General features: G+C 43.3%; 1 protein-coding gene across 1 annotated transcript in view; it reads left to right on the top strand.

The window, feature by feature from the left end:
* LOC306930406 (cadherin-22-like) overlaps positions 1 to 21,851 on the top strand; it is a 161,296-nt gene that overhangs the window by 126,709 nt on the left and 12,736 nt on the right. The window contains exon 10 of the mRNA XM_079511359.1: positions 16,686 to 16,803. Within this exon, the coding sequence (XP_079367485.1) occupies positions 16,686 to 16,803 (118 nt within the window). The remainder of the gene's footprint in view (positions 1 to 16,685; positions 16,804 to 21,851) is intronic.

The following is a 21,851-nucleotide window of genomic DNA, read 5'->3' as shown; positions in this document are numbered from 1 at the left end:
TTGATAATGGTAATAACAATGTGCTATCGGCATGCCATTCTGAAGTGCTGGGGTGTCTGTTTTTTATAATGCTCTTATTTCTTCAGTAAACGATTCTCCCAGAGGTGCAGGCATCAAGCAGCAGTCAGCAGTTGTTTGCTTGTAAAATATAAGCCATTTTTGCCTCAACTCCCCCGAACGCCATTAATGAGTTTGGAAACATCGATGACGTCAACATTCTCAGAAGCACGCCAAATGATCACAGTTTTTTCTTTCATCTGCTGTATAATCCACTGGCAGTTCTTAATGCTATATGTGTTCCTCCCCTGTACCCATAGAAAATGCAATCACTTTGTCAAACCTCTGTGAGAGACTAGTGTTTCTATTTTATTTTAACCACTTCCAAAGTAGTGTCCCAGGTGACAATTTTTACATTCAGAAAACTCCAATAAACCAGGCCCAATAAACCCAAATTATAAAAAAAAAATATAATAAATACACAACTAAAGCTCACAATGCATCACATGACATTGTGAGCGATGTAGTGAGTGCTGTATTAAGTAATCATGCATTAACACTTTGATTGCTGGAAGATCTCAACAGGCCTATTTGGATGTTGCTGCCATTTAACATTGCACAAAGGCCTTGTTCGGGGGCCCACAGTAAAATGTTCTCTTATAGCGAGAATCACACGCCTACATCAAAAGAAAGCTGAACTTGTCCACTTCAATTAAAAAAATACATTTTGATTTTACCATGTTCCATTCTGGAGATATTGACCTTTTTGCAACACCTGCATTTGCCTGGAAGTGGTTATCTTGAACAGCGAGCAGAGTTATGGATGGTTTAAAGTCAGAGACATTGACAGGCAGATATAAAATTGAACCCAATAAATATCCTATACATCCTATACACCGAATGAAAGCCCTGAATGTGTACTTTTACGAGGAAAACAGTAAACATTGATCCCATCTACAGTTAGACAGTAATTGGTTATTGAATGCAGCTTGTGCCCACCAGATAACTTCAGAGAAGACATGGACGTGAACTCCTCAATATTCACAAAATAAGGCCTATAGCGACATATAAATACTATATACCGTATGAAACAGAAGACTCTCTGCTTTCATAAGAAAAAAACTTCTACTGTAGTAATAATAAAAATCACACCCCTGTGAAGTGAGCGGTGCAACTCTGTCCCATATTGCACCACTCACTTCACATGGGTGTGATTTTTATTATTACTACAGTAGAAGTTTTTTTCTTATGAAAGCAGAGAGTCTTCTGTTTCATACGGTATATAGTATTTATATGTCGCTATAGGCCTTATTTTGTGAATATTGAGTTCAGGTCCATGTCTTCTCTGCAGTTATATCTGGTGGGCGCAATGTGCATCCACCCAGTATCCAATTTATGACAAACTGTACATGGGATCAATGTTTACTCTTTTCCTCGTAAAAGTACACATTCAGGGCTTTCATTCGATGTATAGGATGTATAGCATATTTATTGTGTTTATTGTTATATCTGCCTGTCAATGTCTGACTATAAACCTTCATAACTATGCTTTCTTTTTGATGATGATTGCCGCCTCGCCTAATCTATCTCACTGCTTTCATTGTTTTGATCGCAGTAACATTGGGGGGGGGGGGGGGGGGGGGTCATGGGCACATTGGGCAGCAAAAGTCTTGATCCGTACGGCTATAAAAAGTCCCATTTCACCGTTCGGTTCAGAACTATAGTATAACGGTGAGACGCGTTGTCATCATCAGCTGATTTTGTTTTTCAAGCTAGTGAAGTATATTTACTAACAAGAGAACATGCCTGGGCATGCAGGTTGGAGGCGATGGAGGAAAAAAAAAGATTCCCCCGGCTGTGATGTCAACGACAACGGATCACAACACCACGGTTTAGGACGCGGAAAAGTTCGTTATACATTACACCCGGGTCGATTACGTCCCCGATGCGTTCATTGCGGTCTTATCACTACAATTATAATGAATAAAAAAGCGTTACAATCACACGTCCGAGCGATCTCCGATTATGACGGTTCTGCATGGCGATACGTGATCCACCAACGGCACACTGTCTTGTCGTGGCGGCCCGTCGATACTGTGGTTAGTTCGTAGTATTGTAGGCTCGGGGATCGTTTGGTCGCTACAGTATGAAGAAGGAAACATGCATCTGTCCATGTGTGTTGCAGACGCAATGCAATGCCGATCGGTTGTTTTTTTCCGAGAGCCAGCCAGGACAGAGCCCCCATCTCGCAGGCTCCTCCTGCAGGAGAAACAGGAGGGGAGGGGGGAATCGAGTAGTATAGTGTTGTGTGAAAGCCAATAGCTGGAGGAAAGCCTGGTGAGGCGAGGTTAGGTGAAATGTGATTCTTTTCATACACCGACTGGATCATTCCATGGGCGCGTCCATTTTAGACTGGCTTAGTGGCTTCTACACGTAAAGCGGCCCGCCCTCCTGTTTTCAGGATGGGAGGGGGGTTTTTTTTTTTGGGTTTTTTTTCTGATCACGTGAGCGGGACTAAGCAACAATGATAGGGCGATGGTTCTTCATTGTCCGGGTGGGTAAAAAGATGAATGAAAGTATGCTATAAAAAAGTGATTGAAACGTATTGATACGTGATCCGCACCCGACGTTTGATTAATTGATAACGTATTGATACGCGATCCGCGTTGGGAGTGTTAAACACATCACTCAGAAGAAACATGCTGTGGTACAGTACATGATGTCTAAACCCAGCAGGGATCATTCATAATAGCACTTAAGTGTGACTAATTAGAAGCAAACTCATTATTTTACACCCAAAATGGCTGTAGTGCATATATTTTGTGAATGTTAAGTTTGTTAACTGTCTGAGGGGTCTCTTGCCCTGCATTCAGAAGCCAGTATTATGTAAATAACCTTCCTGTGTTGTTGTTTGTTCTGTGATGGAGAACAAAAACAAGTCTTTTTTTGACATATCCATAGAGTGGAGGTTGACACTGTTTGCTGCTTTAGTTTGGATTTAGTGCTGTGCAGGTCAGCTCTAACGTCAACCACACTGTTTGCTATTCACACACCTCCCAAAAAACATCTGCACAAACCCTGCATTTAAAAAATAATGAACCAGATCAGTAATGAGACCGTTGTTATAAACACAACTAAAAACAGGCTATGTTTGAAGTTTTGCTTAGAAAAGTCTCACTTAAAAAAAGTCTCACAGCAGTGTAACCACAACAAAACAGCACTTAATTAGGCCAGAATTGTAAATAATGTTGTCTTTAAATTAAAGTGCTCTTTGCTCAGCAGATTTTTAGAAACTTTGTATTTACTTGCAAAACAAAATTGCCACAAACTCACTAACAAAGTTGAATCTGAAAATCAGCAAGTCTAAAAAACTAATGAACACAGAACTTGCTTCTTAGCCTACAGTACTTCAACTGATCTTTCTCTGCAACAAATATTATCATTTATCATTTCATGTAAAACAAATATATTGTTATTAGAACAATGTTTTCTTCTGTGTCCTTTTGAACAGTGCAGAAACACAATTGCATCCACTCTGTTCGTAAAACAACCGTTGCTAGTGAACGAAGAGTCTGCATTCCATGTTGTCTTCTTCATGTCTATTCATGAAATATTATGTTTTCTCTGTCCCAAATCTGTGTGTAAACAAACGTGCACGCATTGACTGGGCTAATGAGGATCTATCCATTGACTCCTCTCCTGTACTGTGTTATCACCCTGTGTCACAAGTGGAGTGTCAGCTCCGAGGCTCAGCTCTAGGTTTCTCGGTGGAACCACAGAGAAAATTAGATTAGCCTATGCCTTTTAACTGCGTTGGGTTTGATCCCATTTGAGGGGCTGGCAACACTAGCGTACTGTTTGTGTTTAGAGGCAAAGCGCATCCAGTGGGAGATGGGAGAGGGCTGCCTGAGAAGTGAATAAAAGGCTACGCCGCTCCGGTGACAGAAGCTAAGCAGCTTTAGCTCGGAAACGCAGTTCAAGCCAGGGGTGCGACACAGAGTGTCAAATAGCTTTAGGACTCATGCAGGTGGATCTTCAGACATGCCAGAGACTCACGGAATGAGGCATTTTTGGGTGTAGGGGGATGCCACGATTGCCATGTAGAGCGGCCATCTGGGAACTGGAAGGTTCCCGTATAATGGGCCAAGTGTCCTTGTGCAAGACAGTGAACCTAACTGTTCACAAGTTGGCACCTTGCATGGTTGCCTCTACTGCCAGTTGTTGTAGTCGAGTCCATCAAGACCAAGTCTGACGGGGGAGAGTCCGAGTCAAGACCGAGTGTGGGAGGGGGTTGAGTCCGAGTCGAGACTGAGTCGAGAACGAGACCAGATTTTCTTTCTTTTTTGTCATTTGATGGGTACAGAAAACACTGCGAGCTGGCAGGCACGTCAGCTACATCCGTTACTTAACAAGATGGCTGTCTATAAGTGCCAGAGAGCTCTCTTATAATTTTAATGTGAATGGGCTCCTCCTAATATGGGTATAATACATTTATTTCATTGCATAGTAGTGACTCGTGAGCCTCGAGTGGACTAGGTGGGGGAAGAGTACAGAGTCCCTCGGTGCGAGGCCGAGTCAAGACCAAATAAAATGATGTGTGAGACCGAGACAAGACTGAGAATATGAAAATGTGGACTCTAGACCGGACTGGAGTACTACAACACGCCGTTCACATTCATCCACACATGAATGGCAGAATGTAACAGACGTTGCCAAGTTCTTCTAACAAGGGCACTTAACCACTTTCAATCTGGTGTCCCTAGTTTGAGCATGTCAAATTATAAGATATAGCTTAAGTGGTTAGACAGTAAAATCACATTTGACTCTTACTGACTGTTACTTCACATGCACCCTCATAATTTGTGAATGTTCTGATGTCCCACATCGTATGTGTTTTGTTTTATTGATCTAACCTTACCTGACACTTCGCACCGAAATAACTTTGGTCTCTTGAACAGCTCTTTCGCCCACCCTGTGGTATTTGTCTGACTGAATGCAGAGGGACAGATACCATATAGTGCCGTGTGTGTGCGCAGGGAGGAAGCCAAATACAAAGTGTGCCCTGGGGGATACGGAGGCCTGTCAGTTCTGCCTAGCCGTCTCACGGCTGGCCGGGTGGGTCACCGTGACGGAACGTCTCATGCTTAGCCTCCTCACCTCTTCCATCCTCCGCCTCCTCTTCTCAGAGAGCTAGTAGAAAGGGCTAGTAGAAAGTAGGAAGGGTATGGCCTGATCAGCCTGCAATGATATGCATAAGATCATCCCAGCTTACTAAGAGGTTCAAAAAGTAAAGAATATTTAGGATGACCGTTGAGCCGATTCTACTCTATGGCTCAGAGACATGGACACTTTCAAAGAAATTAGAGAAATGACTAGATGACACTTTGTAACAGCCGACTTCTAATGAGAGCGCAACATCTCTCTTGGAAGAGCCACCCATCAACTTCTCTAATATACGGCAACCTTGTGTTTGTTCAGTAGTACGATCCAGAAGAACACAGTTTGCTGGCCACTGCTACAGAGCTGATCATCTTCCCTTTTTCTCTGGAATCCTGCTTTCCTCCTCATAGCAGTCCAGAGGTCGTTCCCTGATGTCATCGCTAGGGACACATGCATCATTAAGCAGGAACTGGGGATGGCAATGAAGGACCGGGAAGTCTGGCATGGCATTTTGAAATCCATGATCTCGGCCGCGGTCGAAAAATGATGATGATGATGAGAAAGGGCCAATGCTAGGGACCTCAAACCACCCATACACTCAATGCTAGGGACCTGGAACCACCTCCCCACCCACACACTCAATGCTAGGGAACTGGAACCACCTCCTCCACCCACACACTCAATGCTAGGGACCTGGAACCACCTCCCCACCCACACACTCAATGCTAGGGAACTGGAACCACCACCCACACACTCAATGTTAGGGACCTGGAACCACCCGCCCCACCCATACACTAAATGCTAGGGACCTGGAACCACCCCCACCCATACACTCAATGATAGGGACCTCAAACCACCCACACACTAAATGCTAGGGACCTGGAACCACCCCCACCCACACACTCAATGCTAGGGACCTGTAACCACCCCCCACCCACACACTCAATGCTATAGGGACCTGGAACCACCTCCTCCAACCACACACTCAATGCTAGGGACCTGGGACCACCTCCTCCACCCACACACTCAATGCTAGGGACCTGGAACCACCTCCTCCAACCACACACTCAATGCTATAGGGACCTGGAACCACCTCCTCCAACCACACACTCAATGCTAGGGACCTGGGACCACCTCCCCACCCACACACTGAATAACTCATACACAGACAATATCCCCAGGGAGAAGTGCAAGTAAGCAGCTTATCGTTGCTGTCAGGCAGAAACCTCTTATCCCCATAATTATTCAAACTTCTGTTTTCGTAAATGAATGCCCTACACTCGATCATACTACAACGTCATACAAAAGGTGCCGTTCGAAACGCTGGGCGAAGCAGCATGTTTTGAGCTTGTAGATCTGCTACTTTTGCTGTTTTTGAACTTGAATCGTGAAAAGTAACAGATGTGGACATGGGGTTTCCACCCGACAGATGATATGATATCAAACGTACACATAATTCATCAACCCTGGAAAATGTGTAATTCATATACATTTATTGAACATGGATGATTCTTCTGAGGAATTGAACCACACTAGGCCAGGCTGTGGACATGGACTTGAATGATGAACCAAACATACAGACAAACACACAGACCTACCAGCAGATGAACAAAGGCACTCCAACGCTATAGCCTTGAATACTTAATACGTATTCAATTACAGCATTCGATGTTTAACTTACTTTACTTTGATGTCTTAATCCTAGAAACAGCTGCTTTGAGCGCCTCTCTTCCTTTCAAGTTCTGTTGCTGCAGCCGTCGTGTGAAAGTAGTTAATGTCTTCTTCCGAGAAGAAAGCGGCTGCCCTTGCTGTCCTCTCTGACCCATGGATGGCCTTTCCACAGATGGGATAGTTTTGGTGAAGTCCTCTGTGTCCATCTTTCCAATGATGCTAGAGATTTAAGGAGGTCAGACAAGGGAACCGCTTGCAATTTAATTAGGTGATTGTGCTTCAGAGAGCTTTTGCCACTCGATAAACTCCCACACATTGGCCTCTGTGGTTTGCTCAGGACCCTGAGACGATGCAAGGGCACCGTCGTCCAAAACAGATCATGACTCGCCTCATCCTCTGATGCTCGTATTCCTTCAGAGAAATACTGTTGATATTTCAACTGAAAACAAGAGGATTGTTCTCTCCTCTTTGCTGCCAGGGCTCTACTAGGTTTGTTGTTTGCACCCGTCTTTTCTGATGGTCCGGTGATCCCGATTAGAACATTGGCGTTTTCTAGACTAGAGCAAGGATGGCCTCATTCTAGCTCGCTAGCATTGATGCTACATATTTAGCATCTAAAATGGACCGGCAAAGCGGACGTGCGTCACACTAAAACCAAGTAGATTCGGGTCGGCAGTCAACCGCTGGCACTTTCGTCCACCAGGTGGCAGTGATACTGTTAATATTGTTCCTGTACTTTAATGAAATTAACTCATCAAAGTCATCGCTCACTTCACACTGGGTGTGATCTCTTCACCAAAAATGGCCGAGCGCCTCACATGCACAAATCTGGCAAATTAGGCAATGTTTTTTTTGTTTGTATCTGTCATCGGTGTATGTTGTTCGTCCGGAGACTGCCCATTATTCCGACATCCCATTACTCCGACTACGTGGCTTTGTGAGTGGTTAGGTTTAGGGTTATAGGGTTAGATATAGGGTTACTAATGCGGCGAGTCGGTCCAAACACGATGTCGGAACAATGGCACGGCACCGTCCGCCCACCCATTAGCCAATTTTAATATAGGATAGTAATGGATGGTTATGGTTATGTCTGTTTTTCCTGTATCATTGCATGGGGTGCATATCTGACCCAGTCAGCCATTTGCTGGTCGTACATAACGTACGATGCTTTCTCTGCTGCAGCGTGAACACATCGCTGTCGATAATGTGTGCATGGAAAGAAGTTCGATTTTGTGTCACAGATGGTTTGCGTCATTATGATTTTTGCCTCTGCTTTGTGCTTGTGTCTGTGTGTGGGCGTGCAGGCGTGCAGGTGCCTGTGCATGAATGCACATATAGGAACCACATAAATAGGACACAGAAGTAATATTTCAAGGATGGTACATTATAATAATATAGGATGTGAGTCTTTACCTCATTTTCTCTACTTCTGCAGAGTGAGAATTCTACGCAGAGGCTCTACGAACAGTGCACACCTCAGTGAGCTCAAGGGCTAGGATAGATTTACTGGGAGATCAGGCTCTGATAACAAACAGACAAATTACATTTGTCTTCGAACTAGAAATTTGCAGGCCTTCAGCCCGCTCACTTCTAGCGCCACGTGTCGCAAATAGGAAGAAGGAAATTGCGGTAACAACGCTAGTTGTGTGGATTAATACATTTTTAATGGGTGGCCCCCAGTGCCCCCCGCAAAATGACCGGAACTACTTAATATTCACCAAAACCAGACCAGAACTCCCACCCCAGGCAATCAATTAATACCTTTGCAACGACTATATTAATGTAAAATGGGAACTAACTCTTTAAGACATGAAAGATCTCAACAGGCCTATTTGGATGTTGCTACCGTTTAACATTGCACAAAGGCCTTGTTCGGGGGCCCACAGCAAAATGTTCTCTTATAGCGAGAATCACACGCATACATCAAAAGAAAGCTGAACTTGTCCACTTCAATTTAAAAAATACATTTTGATTTTACCATGTTCCATTCTGGAGATATTGACCTTTTTGCAACACCTGCATTTGCCTGGAAGTGGTTATCTTGAACAGCGAGCAGAGTTATGGATGGTTTAAAGTCAGAGACATTGACAGGCAGATATAAAATTGAACCCAATAAATATCCTATACATCCTATACACCGAATGAAAGCCCTGAATGTGTACTTTTACGAGGAAAAGAGTAAACATTGATCCCATGTACAGTTAGACAGTAATTGGTTATTGAATGCAGCTTGTGCCCACCAGATAACTTCAGAGAAGACATGGACGTGAACTCCTCAATATTCACAAAATAAGGCCTATAGCGACATATAAATACTATATACCGTATGAAACAGAAGACTCTCTGCTTTCATAAGAAAAAAACTTCTACTGTAGTAATAATAAAAATCACACCCATGTGAAGTGAGTGGTGCAACTCTGTCCCATATTCTGTTCTCTGCTTATTCAATACAGCTCGCTATATACGGACTGAGGCAGAAAGTCATGTAAACCTTTTATTTACAGTTTGGTCTGTAAACTTCTACTGTAATAATAAAAATCACACCCCTGTGAAGTGAGCGGTGCAACTGTTCTCTACAGTTGCGCGGTGCAATGGTAGAGAACAGTTGCACCGCTCACTTCACAGGGGTGTGATTTTTATTATTACAGTAGAAGTTTACAGACCAAACTGTAAATAAAAGGTTTACATGACTTTCTGTCTCAGTCCGTATATAGCGAGCTGTAGTGAATAAGTACAGAACAGTTGCAACGCTCACTTCACAGGGGTGTGATTTTTATTATTACAGTAGAAGTTTACAGACCAAACTGTAAATAAAAGGTTTACATTACTTTCTGCCTCAGTCCGTATATAGCGAGCTGTATTGAATAAGCAGAGAACAGAATATGGGACAGAGTTGCACCACTCACTTCACATGGGTGTGATTTTTATTATTACTACAGTAGAAGTTTTTTTCTTATGAAAGCAGAGAGTCTTCTGTTTCATACGGTATATAGTATTTATATGTCGCTATAGGCCTTATTTTGTGAATATTGAGTTCGGGTCCATGTCTTCTCTGCAGTTATATCTGGTGGGCGCAATGTGCAATGTAACCAATTTATGACAAACTGTACATGGGATCAATGTTTACTCTTTTCCTCGTAAAAGTACACATTCAGGGCTTTCATTCGGTGTATAGGATGTATAGCATATTTATTGTGTTTATTGTTATATCTGCCTGTCAATGTCTGACTATAAACCTTCATAACTCTGCTTTTAGATGATGATGATGATTGCCTCATTGTCTTGATCGCAAAACATTGGGGGGGGGGGGTTCATGGGCACATTGGGCAGCAAAAGTCTTGATCCGTACGGCTATAAAAAGTCCCATTCCACCGTTCGGTTCAGAACTATAGTATAACGGTGAGACGCGTTGTCATCAGCTGATTTTGTTTTTCAAGCTAGTATAGGGAAACATGCCTGGGCATGCACGTTGGGGGCGATGGAGAAAAAAAAGCTTCGGATCACAACACCACGGTTTAGGACCCGGAAAAGTTCGTTATACATTACATAACTTTCTTTCCTTCCCACTTCAATTGTTCTACTGAACAACCGCCACATAGTTCATAGCTCTTAGTGGGGAAGGGACTTCTTGACCATTCGTCTGTATCTGATTGTTCTTACCTTGTGATACTCTTGTGATACTTTACCTTGTGAATACTCTTGTACTTTTTATATTCATATACCTTTTCGGATTGCAAATTTGCACTGTTCTCTTGTGATACTATAGCCTACCTTGTACAATGCTGCTATTGTGTAATGTCTGTCTGCGTCCTTAAAACGTTGATGTACTACTGCACTTTTGCCCAAGACAAATTTCCCCTTGTGGGACAATAAAGTATATCTCATCATCTCATCTCATATGGGCATAGTGGTCCAATCTGTCACTCAGGGTGACGTGGCCATGTTTCTGCCAGCCCTCCCGGTAGCCAGTTTCAATATAGGATAGATTTATTGGGAGATCAGGCTCTGATAACAAACAGACAAATGCTTGTTTTGGTTTGTGGTGATCGTAGCATATGACGGCAATAGGCAGTCATGCTGCTGGCATCATGAATAAATAGGCTACAGTTTTTGGAGTTTTTGTTACTATATGGCATGTAAATATGGTAGGGAAACGTATATACTGTATCTGGATGAAAAGGGGGAAATCTAGCGATGGTGCTAGCGGAGGGTGTGTGTGTGTGTGTGTGCGTGTGCGTGTGCGTGCGTGCGTGCGTGCTTGCTCTAAGCACAAAATCTGGCAACCATGGCCAAAGTATGTCGTTTCGTAGATCTGATTGCTTGTTTATGTGAAATCTGGCAATCCTGTTTGTTTTGGTTTGTGGTGATTGTAGCATATGACGGCAACAGGCAGTCATGCTGCTGGCGTCATGAATAAATAGGCTACAATCAATCAATTAAATCAAATCAATAGTTGCTATACTTCCAAGTCAGTTTCTGTGGTGTCGAGTGTGTATGCCTAGTTCACACCTACAGTACGTCAGAGCAAAACGTGCTTTTGGTTGGCTGCCACTCTCACTGTCTCGCCACACAGTGGGACAGTGTCAGTTGCTCCTGTCCACATGGTCAATGTGGTTATTGAACCTCGCCGCTGCTGGTGTTCGGCATTGGTCTGTTTGTGCCACATTTGACACAGTAAAACCTGGAGTGTTTTCAGGGCTAATTTAACACTCTGGATGTTGTGAATGTGAATGGATAGGAAAGCAGGATCATCTAGCAAGTAAACACATTTTAGTCATCATCAGATTATAGCTGGCTGTTTGCTAGTGTTGCAACTGGCAATGATCACAGTTGATCAACAGCTTATGCTTTCAGTGATTGTCATTCTGGCAGCATACTAATGACCACTGTGTCCACTGCTGTGTTGGTTTACTTTGAAGTTTGACCTCATTGCTTGCTCTGTTCTCATGGCAACTCTAGAATACCATTATCTGCTGTACTGCTGTTAAATGAGTTATGTCTGTGTAACTACTGTACATATAATATTTTACAGATTACACATAGGGCTGTACTGTTGTTAAATGAGTACATCAATATTTTACACGGAGGACAGTTGACAGTTGTTGACTACCTAATGACTGCATTATGCTGTTAAGTCTATCCATACACATCTGATGGCTCTGATTACAAGGAAGAATACATGAATGACAGAAATAAAGTGACATCAGAAAGGATGATATAACTCATCAACTAAAACAAAAAAAAGAGAATCCCCTGGAAGCCTGAGGCACATTGTATCACACCCTGTCACATAAATGTGTTCATTCAACACATGTACAGGAAGCCTATAGACGAAGACAGAGCATAAGTGCGATCCACCGCGTGGCACCACAGCTACAGGGCAGTGCTCTGTGGATTCCTCTAAGGCCAGTGTGATATTCAGCCAGCTCTACCATCATCAGTGGTTGATAATATTTCAGGAGAATTTTTTTCTTATGAGCCTTGTTAAAGTTCCTGCCACAGAAATATAAAAATCACACTTGTGTGAAGTGAGGGGCACCCACTGTGGCTGCCACATGACGTCGCCAGTGGGGTCCTGTTATTTCCATAGAATTGAGGGGCGCTAGGCCCTCCTATGTCCAGCTTTGAGGGTTTAAAACATTGTTCTAATACAAACATTGAATGCTAATGACAATGCATGGCCAGCTTTGAGTGTTAAACATTGAATGTTTTTTAAGTGAATTGTGATGGGCCAGAATGAGATGATGTATGATGATAAGAGCACCCGTCACTTCACGCGGGTGTGATTTTTTTTTCATAGACTTGGATGCCACATGATGTCATTTCTGAAAGCCGGATTTAGTACAGTAGGACTACTGAACTACTGAAGTTGTCCCTTGTTTCCTGGTGCTATTGGCTACATGGCCATACCTTACATAAATTGTTGCCAGTAGGATGACGGGCAGAAGGGGCTTGCTGGCCCAATGTCTCAGTTTGACCAGCACTCTGGCTGGCTTCCCTCTATCTTCACCAGCAGCGTTTGCATGTGGTGATGCCTGTGATAGTTCCAGCAACCTACGGAGCTGAGAATTTGGGTTGAAAAACTCTGTAATATGGTAAATGCCAATCTAATGTCCAGACGTAGCCTTTATGTGCAAAAACATTTTTTCCATACTACTGTTTCCACTACTAAGGAAACAGATTGCACAGTCGGGGTGTGAACGTCACCTACAGTATCAGCTTGTGCTCTGATGCTGCTAAAGGGTAGCCTGGTTAATAAACCAGACCGAATCAGCCGTTGGCAAAAAAAAGTTGCCTACCAGCGGATTACGGTCTGGCGAGGCTCAGTAGCACGCCTCTTTCCTACAACCGAGAACAGGTCGGACCAATCGGGACACGGTATGCAATATGGGCGGGCTTTGGTACAGTGACGTTCAATGCTTGAGACCTTTGACTGACAGTAGCTCTGACCAATTGCGTCAAAGAGAAAATGTGCCCCGGGAAATGAAATCCAAGTGGAGCCAGCCCAGACTGATATACCGCGACAGTGTTGTGTGATATTAGTCTGGCTTATTAGCCAGGCTAGCTAAAGGGCTGGTGGGATGAGAGGGTGGATGAATTCTCACCTCCGTTGAGGCGAGAGGCGTCTCTGGGGGACAGCTTGCCATTTGTTTGCCCAGCAGTTCCTCCTACAGGATCTTTTCCTTTGTGTCCGACTTCAAGCACAGGTCACTGTCGTTGCTTTACATTACATTACATTACAGTCATTTAGCAGACGCTTTTATCCAAAGCGACTTACAATAAGTGTATTCAACATAGGTAGGGAACAAAAACTACTAATCACCAGAAGTCTTTAGTGCATTTTCTGCAAAAACAAGCAACCAAGAGTATACCTAGCGCTAAAGTAAAAGTGCAATATATCAGCTACCTATTTCCTTAACCAGATGAGACAAAATAGCTAAATCAAATGAGCATGAGCTAAAACAATTAAGTGTATCGACTAAACAAGATCCAATAAACAATACAACAATAGAAAACAAGCGTTCGTACAACTAGTTAACGACAAGTAGGTCAGGCAGAGAGGAAGGGTAGTGTTTCCTGAAGAGGTGGGTTTTCAACCTGCGGCGAAATATGGGCAGTGACTCTGCTGTCCTAACATCAGTGGGGAGTTCATTCCACCACTGTGGGGCCAGAACAGAAAAGAGTCGTGACCGTGTGGATCGGCCAGAAGGACCCTTGAGTGACGAGGCAATCAGTCGCCCCGAGGTGGCAGACCGAAGTGGTCGGGCAGGGGTGTAGGCATCGACCATAGCCCGGAGGTAGGAAGGAGCTGTTCCTTTCACTGCCCTATAGGCTAACACCAGGGTTTTGAACTGGATGCGGGCCGCTACGGGGAGCCAGTGTAGAGAACGGAGAAGGATGGTTGTGTGGGAGAACTTGGGGCGGTTGAACACCAGACGAGCCGCAGCTTTCTGAACAAGCTCCAGAGGTCTGATGGCAGATGCCGGAGCACCAGCAAGGAGGGAGTTGCAGTAGTCCAGGCGGGAGATGACGAGAGCCTGGATGAGCACCTGGGCTGCCTTCTCCGTGAGGAAGGGGCGAATCCTCCTGATGTTGTAGAGGAGGAATCTGCAGGACCTTGTCACTGATGCGATGTTTGCCGAGAACGTCAGTTGATCGTCCAGGGTCACACCCAGATTTTTCGCAGTCCGAGTTGAGGTCACCACAGCATTATCAATGGTGATCAATGGCATTTAGCTTTAAATGCTAAATGCGTGAATCAGCTATGCATAACATTCACCCATTCAGTGATGTAGACTCTGTGGGGCGGCGGGGCTCCAGCCCCCATGGGGAATTAGACCTGGATATATATATTCGCCTCGGTTCGTCCTGTTTGTACCGCACCAGGTCGCGCCGCGCCCGTTGGCGCAATTTAGCGGGTCCTCATGATGATTATAAATACATTTCGTCTCTGCACCCATTCACACACCAATGTCAGAGGCAACCATGCAAATTTAACATTCATTTAATATATTTTCTTCACTAGTGTAGTAGAGTTCAAATGGCTGCAAGTTGGTAGAGGGGAGGTGAGAGGTTAGATAGAGAGTTAATGTTGGAATCTGCTGGTTAGGCCTCAAGTAATTTAGACTTCATTTGGAAATGGAATAGTCTTGTCTGCCAACAACAGTTAGTAGTATATTATATACCCAGTGAATGTCTGCTGGAGGGTAAAAAGCAGAACTCAATATTGAAGCAGCATGTAAAGCCAAACACGTAATAGAGGTAGAATTCACAAAGGGAGGCTGCAAAAACAGAGTGAATGAGGACACGGTACATCAACCATAGGAAATTGTTTTACATAACACTGTAGGCTATTTTATACGGTTAGCCAAGCCTAATTTATACTCTGCAATGGTGTCGCTTGCCGAAAGGAACTATTTTCAAGCCAATTCCAGGAAGAAACAACATTGTACAATGGACCATAAATGAACCTTAACTTATTGTTCAAGTGTGACCATAGAATGAGTGTCAACTAGATAACGTGCCCCTCGGGGCACAGGTCTCCACCAGGGCAGGTCAGGTTGTGCCCTCCTGGTGGCGCTATAATAGGCCAATGTGAAAAGGGTGCCATTTCTTCTTACGCCTTGGATGGCAATTGGATGATTTGAGGTATTTTGTTCCAAAAATGTGTTTTGCAAAAATCCACCTGTTGGTGGCGCTATAACAGGCCAATGTGAAAAAGGTGGGATATATTCCTCAGCCTAGTAGGAACGTCTGTGAAAGATGTCACTTAAATTGCACACTGCGTTCATGATTTGAGGCTTTTTGTTCAAAACGGGTCAATCCCGCAAATTTTGAAAGCCAATGTTAGCCGATTAGGATGGGATATGAAATATCGGACAGTTCTGGCTTGAACACATGACTATAGAGATAGTGTGTAACGATTTGCGGGATCTTTGGACAGAATCTGGAGGAGTAATATCAAAAAATGTGTTTTTCAAAAGTCTGGTGGCACTATAACAGCCAGTTCAGGAAAATTTGGGGCAGAGGTTTATTGTTGCCATCCAGGGAGTGTGTGTGCAAAATTTGGCATCGACCGGATGGACGGACGGACGGACGGACGGACGGACGGACGGACGGACGGACGGACACACAGACGGAGTGCAAAACATACTCTCTCCCCATGCCTTCGGCCTGGTGGAGACAATTAAAAAAAAAGTTATTTTTAGGAGTACAAGAGTCAGAGCCATATGCTGTAGGCCACAGACAAAAACCTCTTACTACAATCTTACTTACAAATCTATTAATATATCATACTGTAAGCTTTCAAGTTGAGTCTTTCTTTTTAAAGTATTAATTTATGTTGCACTGTATATTATTATCAGTGTTTCCACCAAAATAGTGGACCACAAAATAGCAATAGTGTCCAGGTGTGTGAAATGGCCGGGTAAATAAATAAATAATAGTAATAATAATACAAATAGTAGTAACATTGCGCAGAAAATATTAGATAATGAATTATAATTTAAAAAAGGAATGCCTGTCTACAACTGGCCCCCAGTGGCTTTTTTTATCCCACGATTTTGCAACCCATTTTTTCCACCCAGTGTCAATTATCTAATGTAATCCTGGGCGCTACACTTCCTCTGTCAACCTGGGGAGGCAGCGGACTGACCTCATGCTTCCATCTATGCATGAGTTTTCCAAGCTGATTCTTTTCACCTGACAGGGGAGAGTTTCCCGGCCGGACGTAGCGTGTGGAAGGAACACATTATTCCGACCAGTTCCTTTCCCCTCCATCAGGCGCCAGGGGGGGTAAACCTGTGTCTTACTGAAACTTCTTCTCTTCTCTATGTGTTCCATCTCTCACTCCCCAGTTAATCCACACCATCAGCGTGGTGGACAGAGATGAACCCCAGTCTGGACATCGCTTCTATTTCACGCTGGCCCCCGAAGCCTCCAGCAATCGACACTTCACTCTCTGGGATGTCAAAGGTGAGAGGGCAAAGGTTACTGGCAGAGACGTGGCAGGCAGCAGTAAAATGTGGCAGGCAGCAGTAAAATGTAAAATAAGAGAAACTGAACAGTACACAGTAGCCGACTACACTACATAATGATAAACACTGCTGTATTTCACTGACATTTCACCATAAGGTCATACTGACTGTAGAGCAATGCGTTAACATCAAGTTGCACTAACCATTTAGCTCCTAGGGAACTACTGTACAAGACTAGAGTTCAAGTCAAAGGTCAAGTGAATACCTAAAGGGGAAACTATGGAGCCAAATAGCGTTGTGAATAAGTTTTTCTCGGCAAGTAGTAACATGGCGGATATGGTTGCTGTACAGAACAATTTTGGTGTTTCAGAAAGTTTACATAATCACAGGGAAGTATTTAAAGACCACTAAAATTCTTTAAGTAACTGACCATTTACCCGGCCCTGTAAATTCCCATTTATTGCATACTCGGTACTCCACATTAGAGCCCTGTGTGGGAGTGATTTATTGATCCTGTTCCCGCCCGCTCCCATTGAATTTCAGACCAATCCCGCCCGCGCCCGCAATGATTTTATTTTTGACCGCCCGCGGTGACCGGCTGACCGCCTGTCCGCCACTCCTACCCACAACAAAAAAATAAGTAACATTTAGTCCCGCACCATCCCGCAATTGTATCGTTTCGTCCTGCTAAGCAATATTTCCATTGGGATCGAAAAAAAATACATTTACCCGAGAGAGGAGTTATGTGTGTGAGGAGCTGATCACAGTCACAGATAGAGGAAACATATTCAAGCAACGTGATTATCTGTAAATGTATTCCCTGAGAATTGTATATGAATCGTACTATACAATAATTAGATATGTAGGGTAAGTATTTTGTTTTCTACAAATTCAATACACTATTATAGCCTACTCCCTACTTTAATAATACTTTCATAATGTAATAATGTAATAATGAATTAAACATGTTTTTCTGTTTTGTTTTCTGTAACCCTAACCCGGGCCGTTTTTGATGCAACTGCATAATGTAAGGCTACAAAAGATCCCTCATACTGCTGCAACTTTATTTGGACATAAACTTTTTCCCGCCTGCCCGCCTCTGTGTACTGTTATTAAAAAACATTGTGCCTTTAGAGCCAAGTTGGATTCGATGTTTGCGGGTGCCTGCTTGGAGATGTGTACCTAAGTGAATGTGACGCGTGGCTAAATCAAGATTGATGTGACACCGGGAAAATGTCAGGGGAGTGGACCTGCATGGCGAAGGAAATTTCACCATGCGGAGGCTGCTTTGGCTCCTCACTCTCATGCATGCACGTGTATCTGCACAATGGTGCTGAAAGCCCAAGAGTGCATAGACAAAATGCTCACTCGCAAAGCAAACACCATACAGACACACACGGACACTCAGACAGGCACATGTACAGTACACATGCACGTGTGTGTGTGTGTGTGTGTGTGTGTGTGTGTGTGTGTGTGTGTGTGTGTGTGTGTGTGTGTGTGTGTGTGTGTGTGTGTGTGTGTGTGTGTGTGTGTGTGTGTGTGTGTGTGTGTGTGTGTGTGTGTGTGTGTGTGTGTGTGTGTGGTCATTATGAAAGACAGATGTGTAGAACAAAATGAAATATATCCGAGCGATCAAAATAAGAAATTTGGCCTAAAGCCCAAACCACACCGGTAGGGACTCCTTGGGACAAAAGCTTGTTAAGGTCAACCACACCAATGCAACTCATTGAGTTGCAACGAGTTGCATTAGTGTGGTTGACCTTTAAAACGGTTTAGTCCCAAGCAGTCTCTACTGGTGTGGTTTGGGCTTTTTATGACCCAGCGTGCACGCTCAGAGCTGTGCTGTGCTCTGGATGCATCTGTTATTGGATATACTGTAATAAGGAAATCCGGAATTCACCTTTAAATTGTGGTTAGGGTTAACTCTCTCTCTCTCTCTCTCTCTCTCTGTCTCTCCCTATAACATACGGTATATGTATATCTTCACAAAGACAGGCAGAGCGCAGCACAGACCTTTATCCTCCCACCTCCCTATTTTCCACTCCAGTGTCTTCTCTACATTTGTCAACCTGTCACACTCAATCTGTCACTGTCGTGTTCTCCCTATCACGGCCTCACATCACATTCATGTCTCCGTACCTGTGACAAACATAATGGTCCTCATTCACAACGGCGTTTACGCTCATACCGTTACGTAACGTGAGCGGAGCGTGAGCGGACAGGCATTTACGTGGATTCCCACATTACGTGGGAATTCATGAACTTGAACGTGAACTTGACGGTGACGTCGGATGGTCGGAATCTCCGCTAAAAGCTGCGCCAGCTCAGAGGGTCGTGTACTGCTTGCGTAGATTTATTCAGAAGGCTTTAGTCTTCATTCTGAATCAATTAAAAGTCCCCAAATCTCAGATAAAATATGTAGGAATGTGTCCAAAACATTGGTCAGCACATAAAAAAATGATAGCTTATATAAAAGCCAAGTATCACTTGGATGCCTAAATGCATGCATTCTAGAGGCAGGTTAGCCTAGAGTCCCATACAGAAACTGCCCCTGCAAACCCGACACCTTTTTATTTATTTATTAGGATATTTCTAGCATGCGCGATTGCGCTGCACTTGACAGCTTTCTACTCGCAGTGCAACGCGTTGTGAGCTTGTAGATCGGCTCTCGCGGACTCGCGCTGCATGTTAAAAAACAAACTCACAATTATAATAAGAACATACACTTATCTGCATTCTGCACTGTACGAATTCATTGGAAAATGAATTAGCCCTATAACAAAATAGAAGTCCACATTATTGCATCAGCGTGCAATTCGGCCAGTCATAGTTTTAAGCCAGTGCACCTTAATTAATTATAATATGGGGAACTTATAGCTGGGCTGTAGGCTACTATATTGATCAATCAAGTTTGGTGCCAAATGTCCCGCGAAATTCGCGAATCATTTTAATATGACATCATCATAAATGAACCTGCACTTAGATCTGACAAAGAGGAGGCTACCCGCCGTATATGGTTGAAATTTGAAATAGCTATATAGGCCTATGCCTACGTGTCCATGATCAGAACAAATCCATTCTCCACATGGCATTCAGACAGATGACAGTGAGATGATATTAATCTATTCCCCGCATGAATCAATGCAGCTCTGATAAAAATATCGGATATATGTTTTACCTCTGCAAAGGTGTGAGTGAGCAATTGTTTAATAGAAAAGAAAAGGCTTTATAATATAATTGCCAAGTATACGCTAGCTTGCTGCCTTGGTCCCGAACTTAAATAAATAAATAAAAAAGCTGCATTTTATACCGTAAGTCAGCTTGACATTGCTGCAGCGGTGCGGAGCAGCGTTCACCGTTTTGTAAGCTTGGGAAAATGATTTATATAGTTTAATGGTAGGCTATAGACAATATAAAGAATCACGCACAAATGTAATGGTATATGGATGTAAAAAAAGAGACTGCAGGTGGTGGTCGTCGCTCCGGCGCTTGACATGGTCAGATCATTTTCTTTTAATTTCCTAATATAGCCTAATTTCTTTCCAGCAATCATTTTTATTTTAATTTGTGAAGCCACTATACTGGAAAATATCATTATTTTGTTGCATTCCGTCAGGAGGACCTCTATTTCGTTTGAGCTGTAAGGCCTATAGTTCTTTTTTGTTTTTTTTACTGCTGTCTGCTGAGTCATGCTTGACGCCTTTTATGGTGTGAAATGGGGCGTGGATCAATGCAAATTAAGTTATCCGCTGATTTTCCGATAATTTGGCACCCGTTCGCATTCACCTGCGTACCTCACAACATACACCTGCGTACCTGTGGTACACACCGCTCTTTGAATTGCACGGAAAAACAACGTTGCGTGATCGGACGGAATTTCCCGCATCTGTTTACGCTTCCGTTAAGCTTCCGTTACACTCTTGCGTATTTCTCCTTTGTGAATGAGGACCCATGTCAATTAAATTATCTTGACGATGTGACATTTCATCCTTAAAATGGAAGTGATTTTCTTTGATTAACATCAGTGTTAAAAAGCTCTATATTGTCATAGTACTCATTGCTGTATAGAGTGTAACAGGAGTCTCCATGTCTCTCCAGCTTTTTATTAAACAGAAAATGCATTTTCAGAAACTAAAACTGAAACTGGGATAGCAATTTTATCTAATCAGGGTAGAGTACGCAGTCAGGATACAGATTAAACAAGTGGAATTGTAAGTGATGACACAGAGAAATGAGCAGACAAATTTGGAACTGGACCTTTATAAAAAATTAAGCTCATAAATAGCTGCTCTCTCCTGATTGGCTGAAATTTGGCTGAAATTCTGATAGCAATGATGACTATCAGAATATAGTGATTTAACCTTTTAACAAAAAACCAAAACATAATACTAAAAGTGGTTGCACACTGGACGCGTTTTTCGGAAAACCGATGGAGAAACGTCGCTAAAAATCCGAAAAACGCGCTCGGTGTGTGGGGATCTTTACTCTTCCTTTTAAAAGGATGCTTTAAATGCATGATTTAAAGGAGATATTTTCTTTTCCTTTTACATTATTGATAATTTTAGTCCAAAACTGTTTAAATCAAACTTGTTTGTGTGTTGATTAATGCTAAGTTTAGTGGAGTCGCTGGAAATAGTCAAGCCAAAATGCCTGAATCTGTCCTATAGACTGTCTAAAGCCTCATTTATGCTTTGTCAAATGACAGTGTTGCGACGTGCTGTGAGCTTGCAGATCAGCTATTTTCAGCGAGCGACATCCTCACACCATGGAGTGTCAATGAAGCGTAAGACAAGAGGGAGTCTCCTCTGAGGCAGATAGAGAGACTGATGGACGAGACCACTGTGTAAAAGTCAAAAGGACAATGTCATGGGAGTTGCACTCAGCACAAGTTCCGCTGCATAAACAGTAACATGAAGATTGTACACCACACGTGCCAGAGAAGTGCTTGTGGATGGCGAGAATGACAGTGATATATGTTCCCGGGAGATGGATTGCTTTGTATCCCTTATCCGAGTCTATCCACAGAAGCTGCTCTGACTATTATTT

The sequence above is a fragment of the Electrona antarctica genome (genome assembly GCF_951216825.1).
Source record: "Electrona antarctica genome assembly, chromosome: 9".
Taxonomy (NCBI): domain Eukaryota; kingdom Metazoa; phylum Chordata; class Actinopteri; order Myctophiformes; family Myctophidae; genus Electrona; species Electrona antarctica.
The sequence above is the reverse complement of the archived record's forward strand: the minus strand, read 5'-3'. Positions and strand labels throughout refer to the sequence as shown.